The sequence below is a fragment of the Cygnus olor genome, chromosome 5 (assembly GCF_009769625.2).
Source record: "Cygnus olor isolate bCygOlo1 chromosome 5, bCygOlo1.pri.v2, whole genome shotgun sequence".
NCBI classification, from domain to species: domain Eukaryota; kingdom Metazoa; phylum Chordata; class Aves; order Anseriformes; family Anatidae; genus Cygnus; species Cygnus olor.
The window spans coordinates 42,758,891-42,771,294 of record NC_049173.1 but is presented as its reverse complement, the minus strand read 5'-3'; the positions used below and the strand labels follow the sequence as shown (position 1 = coordinate 42,771,294).

At 34.7% G+C, this 12,404-nt stretch overlaps 1 protein-coding gene across 8 annotated transcripts in view; it reads left to right on the top strand.

Annotated features, from left to right (window-relative positions):
• The window catches only part of NOVA1 (NOVA alternative splicing regulator 1), a 151,341-nt gene that overhangs the window by 116,314 nt on the left and 22,623 nt on the right, over window positions 1-12,404 (top strand). For 7 of the 8 annotated variants that reach the window (XM_040560586.1, XM_040560592.1, XM_040560593.1 and 4 more), the window contains one exon: window positions 8,106-8,177. The exons of the other annotated variant lie outside the window; for it this stretch is intronic. In XM_040560586.1, coding sequence (XP_040416520.1) covers window positions 8,106-8,177 — 72 coding nt within the window. The remainder of the gene's footprint in view (window positions 1-8,105; window positions 8,178-12,404) is intronic. 8 annotated transcript variants of the gene reach the window in all.

The window sequence follows — 12,404 nt, the reverse complement described above, 5'->3', positions numbered from 1 at the left end:
AATGAAGTCGCTATCCGAACATTCCGGTCTCTCTATCTTTCAGCTTTGGAAGATTCACAAGTCTGTCTGGTTCATTTTGAGCTTTCTCCAGAGCATTTTTCCTGATCTCTTGATCCTGTAGACTTACAAGTAGATACCAGGTAGGTCTGTCCTCCAGGCAGGTCTGATGAGTATTTAACTGATTACTGCTTGCATCTTTTATCTCTTTATCTTTTACATAATATAGGCAACCTCTTCGTAACTGTCAGCTATCTACTGTTTCTAGGTATCATTCAACAACAACCAACTGTGCACTTTTATGTAAACTCCAAGAAACTGCTGTGAGGATCTAACTTGCTTTTTCTCTTTGTTACTTGTTGCACCAACTTTTTCAGAGTATTATAACCTGGGGGAACAGAATACAGTTTTCGTAAAGTGATCAGGAGGCTGGTATGTCTTAGCTTCATAATTAGCACACAGAGCTTTAAAATTCACATCTAAACAAATAGCTACTGTGAACAGTGGAAAAAAGTGTATAATGTGGTCTTATCACATAACCTTCAGAAAATATTGCAGCTTCTTCATATGCTGACTGAATTTTCCTTCCAGCTTTCTGGTTGTTACATAGGTAGAAGGTATTTAGCAGCCTGTCCAGGAAGCACATGTATCTGTAGGTGGCCATTTCAGAACTGAGCATTATATACAATGCTCATTTTATATTTGGATTGGTGATCTTCAGTGAACTCTGCTTTAAGCAGGAGATTCCACTGGTTGGCCTTCTGAGATCTCTTCCAGCCTGAATCATTTTTCAATTCTATGAAATCCTTAGCTATCTCAGCATGAACAAAGGTTTTGAAATTTCTTCCTTGAAAGTCTGGAATAAACGTTTCACATATAGAACTTCCAATTAATATTTTTTATTTCAGCTTTTTCAATAGAGAAGTAACTTCTTGTGAGTCTTCAAATTCTGTTCTATTCATTAATCACAGTCCCAGAGCTTGTATTAAAAATGTGCAAAACTATGTGTCTGAACTCAGTAATTTTATTTTCTTCTGGTGAAATGAACTACTTTTACTTCAGAAATGCTGGTCAACAAGAAAATTTTATAGAATCATAGAATGGTTTTGTTGAAAGGACCCTTAAGGACCACCCAGTTCCAACATCCCTGCCATGGGTAGGGACACCTCCCAACAGAGCAGATTGCTCAAAGCCCCATCCAGTCTGGCCTTGAACACTTCCAGAGATGGGGCAGCCACAGCTTCTCTGGGCAGCCTATTCCAGTGGCTCACTACCCTCATAGTGAAGAATTTCTTCCTTATATCTAATTTAAATCTACCCTCTTTTAGTTTAAAGCCATTGCTCCTTGTCCTATTACTACACTCCCTGAGAAAAAAGTCCCTCTCCAGCTTTCCTGTAGGCCCCCTTTAGGTACTGGAAGGCTGCTTTCCCTGGAGCCTTCTCTTCTTCAGGCTGAACAATCCCAATTTTCTCAGCCTGTCTTCATAGGAGAGGTGCTCCAGCCCCTTGATCATTCTCATGGTCTTCCTCTGGATTTGCTCTGATAGGTCCATGTCCTTCTTGTGCTGGGTGCCTCAGAGCTGAACGCAGCACTTCAGGTGAGGTCTCACAAGAACAGGGTAGAGGGGAAAAATCACCTCCCTTGACCTGCTGGCCATGCTTCTTCTGATGCAGCTCAGGATACAGTTGGCTTTCTGGGCTGCAAGTACACATTGCTGGCTCATATTGAGCTTCTTCATCTACCAGCACCCCCCAAGCCCTTCTCCTCGGGGCTGCTCTCAATCCATTCGCTGCCCTGCCTGTATTTGTGCCTGGGTTTGCACCGACCCAGGCGCAGAACCTTGCACTTGGCCATGTTGAACTTCATGATGTTTGCACAGGCCCATCTCTCAAGCCTGTGCAGATCCCTCTGGACGGCATACATCCAGTGTGTTGACAGCACCACACAGCTTGGTGTCATCAGTAAACCTGCTTGGGGTGCACTCAATCCCACTGTCCATGTTGCTGACAAAGATGTTAAACAGCACCAGTCCTAATAATGATTCCTGAGAAATGCCACTTATCACCGATCTCCACTTGGACATTGAGCCATTGACTGCAACACTTTGAGTTCAACCATCCAGCCAGTTCCTTATCCAGTGAGTGGTGCATCTGTCCAATCCAGGTCTCTCCAATTTAGAGACAAGGATATCATGTGGGAACAGTATAAAATGCTTTGCACAAGTCCAGGTAGATGATGTCAGTTGCTCCCCTCCAACCGCCAATGCTGTAGCTCTGTTGTAGAAGGCCACCAGACTTGTCAGGCATGATCTGCCTTTAGTGAAGCTATGTTGGCTGTCATCAATCACAACCTTATATTGGAACACTCATCCGATTTAAATAAGAGGTTTGACTTTTAAGTGTTTAATCAGAATCTGACTTTAAGAATACAGACCAGAAACTGATGGCTTAAATAGAGGATTTTTATTTTAAATGTGGGATATGAGTTCTTCAGACTAGAGACTTGGAAAATGTCTCTAGTCCTCCTTAGGAGGATTCTTAAAATGCATCTCCCTCCTAGAGAATTTTTCTTTTTTCTTTAACACTCACTTAAGGCAAAGATCTATAATTTAGAGCAGCCTTACTAACCTGCAGAATAAGAGAAAATATCTCCGCATTTTTTCATTTGAGGAAGATAATAAATATAAGCTGTTTTGTAGATCACATCTAGTCAATTTCTCATAAAATTTTCTCAGGTTTGAATACTAGTGAAAAATGGCACTGGTTACCATTCCGCAATGAATAATAATATTGCGTTTACAGGTCATTAGAACAACAACAACAACAAAAAAAGAATAAACTTTGCTATACCATACTAGAAAGACAGTACCTTAAATTAGGTCCCACAGTAAAAGGTTAGCATTACATAAAAATAAAACTGTTATTCTTTCCCTCACGTGCCCTTGACTTACTTCTGGTGCCAGATCATATTTTCCTATTGTTTCATTTCACCAGTGCTGAATATAATCTCCATATGTATATAAAAATGTGCTTTATAAATTCAATTAACACTTTGTAGCTGATGATTAACTCTTAATTGTATGTACTTCAAAAGTGGAGTGAGAATAAAGGATTGCATTGGGGGAATGAACAGTAGCATTCAGCATTGCAGAAATTTTCAGAAGTGTTCTAATTCTTAAGAAAATTCTGAAATTATCTTGGGCCTTCTAAGGTGTTGAAGTTTTGATGGTATTTTTCCAAATCCCAAAGTAGCCCAGAATCAAAAGGTGATGTTTTCTTTCCTTCACGGTTTTGTGATCCATATCTTTATTTTGTTACCTACGTCTGGTTACTTACTTGAGTTTTCTGGTATTTCTACCTAACACCACCATATTTTGCAGTAGTTCTGTGTTATTGTGACAAGTTTTGAGGAAAGAAGGCCCTGGTTTTCTTTGTCCGTTTTATTGTAATCTTCATCGTAAATCACTCACTCCGTCCAGAGTTGCTCTGATGATCCAAATGGCACCTGTTTTGCTTTATGCTCCTTACCCCTTACTGTACCAAGGCAAAACATAAGATAATCCTTCTTTTGCATCATACTTACTACAGCTTGTTTCCTGTTTCAAAGACAAGTCCCCAAGAGTTTATAAACACAAATAAATTATCTCTATAAATACCTATAAACAAGCTTCCATTTGCATATGCTAACTTTCTTTTTGCCTTGCCCTGTGCCCTAGGTATTCTTTTACACAAAAGCAAAACCAAATGCAAAGAGCATGAAATATCAATCAGAATGTATTTTATTTGTTCTTTATGATGACTGTGTTTATACAGTCATTGCTAAGATGAAAATCATTTGCCAGAGTAGTAGGTTAAAAGAGTTCATAGCAGATGAAAAATAAGATTTGATACGTTTAGCAAAGCAAATGGTCTGTTTAGTAAGGTTTACATCTGGTGCTACAGGAAGGTTAGTAAGTCAGTCTCTTATGTTGTTCAACATAACTGGAACTTGGAGAGCTCTCTGTTTCTTATTTTAGCTGCAGTAGGTATTCAACTATTTAATAGTATTCAAAAAAGATACCATCTTTTCTTAAAGTGTATTAAAATATAGGCTTAAGCAAATTAGCATTGTCATCAAATTAAATTGTCATTTAAAAACATGAATATCAATATGCAAGTCCAAAACTCTTAGCTTAGTATTAATAATATAATACGGGTAATGTTATCACTAAGATTTCCTTTGTTTGGAAGCCCTGTAGTGGGAAACTAGAAAGTGGTAAGCAGTAAATGCAGTTACATTTTCACATTTAAATGTTTCTTCCTCATATGCTTTCATGTCTCTAACCCTGTTTCTAAATGGTACTTCATTTTATCCCTTTACTTTCTACCCTTCTATGTATTATATATACTATTTGATGCTGAGAATTAAATTGATTGTCTCAGTATAATATTTATCATCTAGGTTGTAAGTATTTTTTGTGTGTGTTTATTACATGTATATATATATATATATAAGGATGTAACTTCTGTCATTTATACATTACTCTTAGTTAGGCAATTCACAAAGTCATAGGAAAGAGGTCTCAGAAGACCTTTTGGAACACTTTGCAGATGGAGTATGTATTCTGCACTGCTGTGGTACAGCTGTATCTTCATTCTGCCACTTGAAAATAAGAAGCATGTAAGTGTCATGCTTTGGCCATCTTTCTGCACCCTTTAGTATGTTGTGCAGCCTGAGAGCTGTCTCTCACAGTTGTACTTGTAAACAACACAAGGAAGTATATTCTTGGACTTAAAAAAATACTGTAACTCAAATATGACTCAAATTTATTTTGAACAATAAGCTCCTTTTTTATTACTTAAAATCTGTTTTCTCAAATATCTACTCTAGAGGCTAAAGATGAGGAGGGGGGAACAAACCCCAACCAAACATAAAACACTATCATACCAGTAATTATTGTCTTACATTCATTTGCTCATAACTTATAGGAAGGAAAATAATATTTGAGAAAACAGAGAAGGCCAATTTCACATTGGGTTCATGATGAAGTTTAAAACAAAACAACAACAACAACAAAAAACAATAAGAAAAAAAAGACATGAGTTGTAAAAGTGGTATATAGTGGGAATTATGACTAACCTGACAGCTAGTCAAGATGTAATTTCAGGAGAGCTTCAATTACAGTATAAATGTTTCAGTCTCAAAAATTGAAACTCTGTAATGTGAATTCATCTTATGATTTCTAATCACCTTATACATCTCATTCCCAGAAGCCTAATAATTACTAAATTCAAGTCCTTGCCTAATGCAAAAATGGTTGCCAAAATTAAAAAATATATATTCTACATTGCTTAATAAATCAGGATTATTGAGCTCTGCCTTTTTTTTTTTTTTTAAGAACTAATCTGCCTAAATGTTCTTGCAAAGCAATTCAGGATGGATCAATAAATTATGTATTAACCAATGGAAATTCAAATCAAAATCCAAATGCCTGTGTTTGTTTTTGAGAAAATACATTTTGTTACTTTAATATTGAAGAAATAAATAGGTTACTGGTATTTAATGTGTCTCCAAAATTATATAGAAGCTTGAAAAAAAGGATGAAATGCTATCAGTCCTTATATATGTGCGTATATTTCAGAATATAAATATATATATATATATATAATTAGTAAAGTCAGCAAACAGAGATTAAGCATTGAACACAGTTTATCACATACCCCAGTATAGAAAATAACGATAATAATTGGTATTACTATTTTCAGTATTTTGTCACTGGTATGTATATTTGGAAAAAAAAATGTGTATGCCCATACCTGAGTCTTGTTCGTTAATACAGCTGTTTCACTTTTCAATGTTTTTATCTTTTTTTTTTTTCCATTATATTTTCGACAAGCTTTTGTTAAAACGAAATAGTGAAAAACTTCTACTTAATGGATGTTATAGTTCAACAGTCACCTGAAATGAGTATTGGCACTCCTTTTTCATTGCAGCCATACTTTTTTGTGCTTTAGGAAGATTGATATTAAGTGAAAATGGAGATGCTTCCAATTTCTTATAGTACTTGTGTTATCAGTGATTAGGTCATTATTCAGTGTTGAAATGTTCTACATATTTTCACATAATTCCAGTAATAACATTTAGTAGCACCGGTGAGGAAAGTTCATTTGATCATCCCGTTTTTTTCCTTTAATTAGCATAGTATACCACAACAATATACAATACTGTATGCATCACCAGCAATAAATAGGTGGTGATCACACAAACCGTCAGATGTCTGACATATTTTAGTCAAAGTACATTTTTTCCTCTTATCCATCCTCACCCCCATTAGTTTAAGCTTAAACGATGAAAATCAGTTCATTTCAGTTTCAGATCTGGATAAAAGATATCCTGCGTGACCCCATCAAAATCAGAATTATATTTCTATGATTGAATATTGCTAGTGCTGTACTATCATTGAATCTGATGCTTAATAATAATTAAACAATTATTATATCAAATACAATTTGCAAATTGACCCATGCTCTGTACAAGAAGACATGGGAGAATCATTTACAATTGTCTTGATTTTCCCAGTATATACAATCTACTGACCAACATTTTGCCAAGCTGCATATTTTGTTTGTAGTGCCCTACATGGTAGTATTTTTTACTTAAGCCTCTTGAAAGTGTCTCACTTGATACCTAAGCTGTATTTATTTTATTTTTATTTTTTATTGTCTTATATTGTGAGCTGCAAGCTGGCAACAAAAAGTAAGGATCTGTTTCGTCAGATTTTTTTTTCTGTTTTGGCTGCTTGATTATGTACCAACTACGAAAATATGGTTCTTCATATGGCTTAACATACAGATCAAATATTTGTGTGTGCATATGTACAAGCTAATACACATAACTTTATGCATTCACAGTGTCCCAACTTTTCATATGCATTAAGAGTTCTAGTGCAAAATTGTGTATACCTTTTTTATGAGGGACTGTCAATGATTGTAAGTAACAGAACTGCTGAAAATGTGAAATTTTGCTTCTTTTATTTCTAAACAGTTTGGGTTAGTAATTATTTGTTCATATGAAACATCACATTGTATAGCATTTCTACGTTTTATTTCTTAAAGTAAAAGTAGTGTAATTTTGGATACTTTTTATTATTAATATATTACAAAAATGTCAAAACTACATGCTTTGAATAAGTATTGTATGTTATGTTTGGGAAATGGGAATTTGACATTTTCACTACGTTTATGAAAAGAAAAGAATTATTTTGTCAGCTTCTAATACTTTAAAAAGAGATGTATATATAAAAGTTTTAAACAGAGCAGTGCTTTTTTGATGTGTTCAAGATTTAATGTTAAGTATGTATATTATTTAGAAAACATTATCAATAAATGTGACTCTTAATTCTTTTTTGTGTTTATTTTGAACACAGGCTGATGATACATTATTAACCTTTGCTCAATTAACGGATCGTTAACACTAATAATAAATATATTGTAGCAATTTGTTGTGAAGGTATTAGTTGCATGTTCATCCATCATGAGATTGATGTTTACATTTTTTCACATGCCTCAATTAAAAAAAAATAATATTTTAGCAGTTAGTAAATTGCTGAAAGCTCCTTAGGTTCATATAATGGCTTTAAGGTATGGAACACAGTTTGCTGGCTATAGTCCGTGCTATAGAATGGTGCATTATAAAGTGCAAAAGTAAATTTCGCTAGTTTCTTTCAAACATTGGCCCTGTTTGCTTGTAGACTGATAACTGTTTCTAGCGTGCTCATTGAACTTGCTGGAATTTGTGTTTACTATAGTCTTCATTTTCCCCAATAGAAGGAGAGAGGAAAGAATATATTCCTCATGTGGTCAGCATATTTTTTATGTGAGTTCACCATCTTGATTTCAAGTCATGAATTTGTTTTTACATGCATAAGCATGCATATTTACATGCATTATTTATCCAATTGACTTTAAATTCCATTAAGTTCCAATGAGTAGGAGAAAGATTTTGTCTTAGGCATTTTTTATTTATTTTAATTTTGTAGTTATGTTACTTTTGTTGGTTTATTTATTTTTTAACTGTTCAGTCTAAGGCTTGTAAAGGTTGATTTGCTCCTGAACTGCTTTGTTCCCAGACATTGCCATCTTCCCCAACTACCACCAAGTCCTCTCCATCTGATCCCATGACCACCTCCAGAGCCAATCAGGTACAGTATCATCCTACCATCTACACCATACTTTTCACGGGTGACAGCTTGCAAACTGGAGAAAAAGATATGGTGGGTTAAGGATTTATTCGTTCATTCACATATGTACACCCATAACCATAGATATCTAACTCTTATTAGAATTTGGTAAATTGAATCTTTTTTCTTCTTTAATTTGTTTTGTTGTCCTTAATATCTCGGATGAAAGCAAAATATCTTGTAGACTAGTTTGTTTGTTTGTTTGTTTTTTAAATTTGATTAATAAATAGTAAGGATACATACTGGTATGTCTGTGGATAGAGTAAGTCTTGGTATATGTATATTTATGTATATATGCACACAAGTATTTACTTCCTGGATCGTTTATAAATTACAATGGAATTACCACTAAAACCATACTTAATTAGTATGGCAATACTGGCAAACAGACTGGCAATGGCAAACAGACTTTTTATTTACTTGTTTATCTCAGGAATTTTCAAATGTGTTTGTGGACAGTAACATAGGGGCATTGTTTAAATAGTATAAGTAATAAATCTTAAATGAAATTTTTTTGGTGGAGAATGAAGTAAAATTAAGTCACTTTAAGGCATTTCAAACAGAACTAGTTTTAATTAACATATAGTTTTTAAAAGCATAAACTGTGCTTTTAGCACTATTTTAATTACACTAATTTGTTTCTCTTTTAACTGAAAAAAAAATCCAGTTCATTATGTCCACAAATTGTCATGGTGTGTATCTTTTTTTTGTTTTATGAAAACTGTTAAAGTTGTTTTATACTGTGCTTTTTAGAACTGATTCTTGCTTAAGAGATACCATATTCCATTTTTTAATGTGCTGTTAAACAATGTACTTTGTGTTCAAATAATGTAAATATTCAGTATGTGCTAACAGTTTTTAACACACATTCTGTTTTAAGTTAACTGAGTGCTTGTATCAGACCTTGCACAAATCAGATCAAGTACCAGAAAAGTTTTCTTCAAATTAAGCTAATTTCCTCTTAAAGTTCACATCAATATTAATTACTGGTCCTCCGATATTTTGTGAACTGCTTAGAACTTGTTGTCTGTATGAACAAACAATTCAATGTACAACGGGGGACAAGCATATTAAAGCAATATATCGCATTTCTGATCAACACTTGACCAACTGTTGAAAGGGACATCTAGTACTGAAAGTAATGAAATTTAGAGAGAAATTGTACAGATAAAAGAACTAGAAGAAAACTGTTTTGATATCCCTCACTTCAATTTGAAAGCCTTCTTCATCAACCTGCTTCCATTTCAGCAACAGTTGTTTGACTTCATCATCATTAAATGACAAAATCACCTCTTTGCCAACAGCTAGAGATATTTTATGAACGCTCTCTTAAGCCTTTTTCCTCTCCCTCTTAATTTTAGTGTTTTGTGTATTTTAATTAGAAGGTTTTGAAAATACTGAACACATAGCTCTTTTAAAAAAGTGTTCTTTTTTCTTTTTTCCACTTTTTTTTTTTAATATAGCTATAATCCTGATGATCATTAGTGAGAGGAAAAGGAAGAGGTGCTTTTATTTAACAGGAAATACTTATTGGGCATGCTGTTTAATTAGCATCAGAGAAGTATCTACTTTGCATCTGTTCTATGAATTTCAAATGATCAAAAATACAATGTAGCTTATTAACCTTAAATGTATTTTTTATTAACTGAAAACTTTAATTTTTATAGAAAGTTGTTTTAAGAGATTTATTTCAAGCAATATAACTGAATATCCAAAGGGAAAAGTGTGTGTGCTTTGTCCTACCTGTATCCCACATTCATGCATTTTATTCTTAAACTGTATTCAGGTCTGTTTTTATACAAATAATCAAGACCTCTTGAGCACCATAAAAATTTTATAAATGAAGAAGAGTAATAAGTTCCATAAGTGACTTTTGGAACTGTATTTGGCATTAACCCTTGAAATCCTTACTGGTTTGCAATTATTTTATCCCTTCTAGCATTTCTTAGTGATTTCTAACCATTTCAGCAGGAAGCACGAAGCACATGATAAGGCAATGAAGGATTTTCAGTTCATTCTAGTGATAAGTGACGTAGCTGGCAATTGTTTCTCGTCTGTAGTAGTGTTTAGTATTCAGCACCAGTATATCGACAAGTATCTGCACTGCAGCTGTCACACGAAAATGGGTTCCAACATGGTAATCTCAAACTTGTCAGTACTCATGTAAGTAAAAAATTATTACTTGAGAGAGTATTAGAGAACGAAACAAATGTGTTTCGATATATGGCTAGGTAGGATTCTTAATAGAAAATAACTGTTCACAAAATGTTTTACAAAGATAAAATGAAGCTTTCCTGACTGGATGGAAGTCAGGAAATTTAGTGTTAAGGTGGAAGATACATTCACAATGCACCCTGCTGTGTAGCATATAGTAGCGTATCAGACTTAAGATCATTTCATTTTTGTATAGTATTTCAATCATGACAAGACCAGATTTTATATTAAAGATTAGCAGGGTGATTAAGCAACATTTAAGCAATGTTTAATGCTGGGAGAAATTGTTTGCTGTTGGAGTGAGATTTTTAAACAGAGTTGGAAGATTTCCTATGAGTCACTGCAATTACAGATCTGTTGAGGATGCGTGTAGGTGAGCTTACATGATGATACGATCTTTCCCACTGTACTAGCATGTCAGTTAATTGTGTTCTCCTGACCGGGCTACTAGCATAGTGGACAGAACAATTTCTAGGCACAGATTTTACCACAACAGGAAAATAGTTCTGCCAACAGAAGTCAGAGGAAGCTAGGCAGGAAATCTGGCTTGTATTATGTCTTCCTTTTAATGACTTGCTTTGCCTCCATCCAGATGAGATCATAACTCCCTTTTCAGGCAATTTCAACTTTGGTTGAATTGTTTTTTGAAATATCCAGTGGTCATGAAACTGTTCGTTTTAATCGTTCTCAAGAAGTAGATAGTAGTCTCTAAAATGTTTTTTATAGTGGAATGAAACAGTCCCTACAGAACTGTCAAGTTGTGCTATATTGAATTCCCATGAATGCAAGAAAAACCTACACACGGGGAGTGCTTTTTTATTTCTTTGTTCCAGGAAAATATACATCAGTCAATATTATTGTTGGAAATGTCTTATTTATTTTTGCAGTACAACTTCCTTACACTTTTGCCCACAATACAAATTCATACACTGGAAATTTTCAGTAAGGAAGAAAGAACCAAAGATGGGAAAAAAAAAAAAAATAAGGACACTTGGAATGCATTTCAAATGACTTTATTTTATTCCTATGTGCCTATCACTGAACAGAACAACTTAATCTTCCTGTACTTCCTGTACAACTTAATCTTCCTGTACTAGTGGCTGAGGTCACTGGGCCTATTCAGCCTGGAGAAGAGGAGGCTGAGGGGAGACCTCATCGCAGTCTACAACTTCCTCACGAGGGGGAGTGGAGGGGCAGGGGACCTATTCTCCATAATCACCAGTGATAGGACCCGTAGGAGCGGTGTTAAGCTGAGGCAGGGGAACTTTAGGCTGGACATCAGGAAGAGGTTCTTCACCGAGAGGGTGGTCACACTCTGGAACAGGCTCCCCAGTGAAGTAGTCACTGCACCAAGCCTGTCTGAATTTAAGAAGTGATTGGACTGTGCGCTTAGTCACATGGTCTAAACTTTTGTGTAAACCTGTGCGGTGCCAGGAGTTGTACTTGATGATCCTTATGGGTCCCTTCCAACTCAGGATATTCTATGATTCTATGATACTTTTAGACTGAGAGCTTTATTGTTGCCCTCTCATGAACTTTGTCAGCTTTGTTTATAACAGAACACTGACATATAACTACAGTGGTAAATCTGTTCTTTGCATTTATTTGCCAGAAGGAGGAAATCAATTGTACTTTTCCACAGTACACTTCAGGTGGCAATTTCTTTTCGAAAGTAATGATAAGCATCATATAGACATGCTTGTTTTTCCTCTGTGCTTCTTTGGAAATGTACAAGTGTTAATACTTATTTTAACAGATAAGTGAGCGTACATAGATAAGCATTTCTATAATTAACAGTTTGCATATCATTTTCCTTTGTTTACAAGTTTGTTCTTCCTTCTTATCTACATCTTGTACTGTTATGACTTATTTTAGAGGGGAAAAAAGTGATATAAGGCTTTACTTTGTATTTCTCCTTTATCCATTCGATGTACATCTGTAAATGCACTTGCAATCCTGTGCATGTTTTCTTTT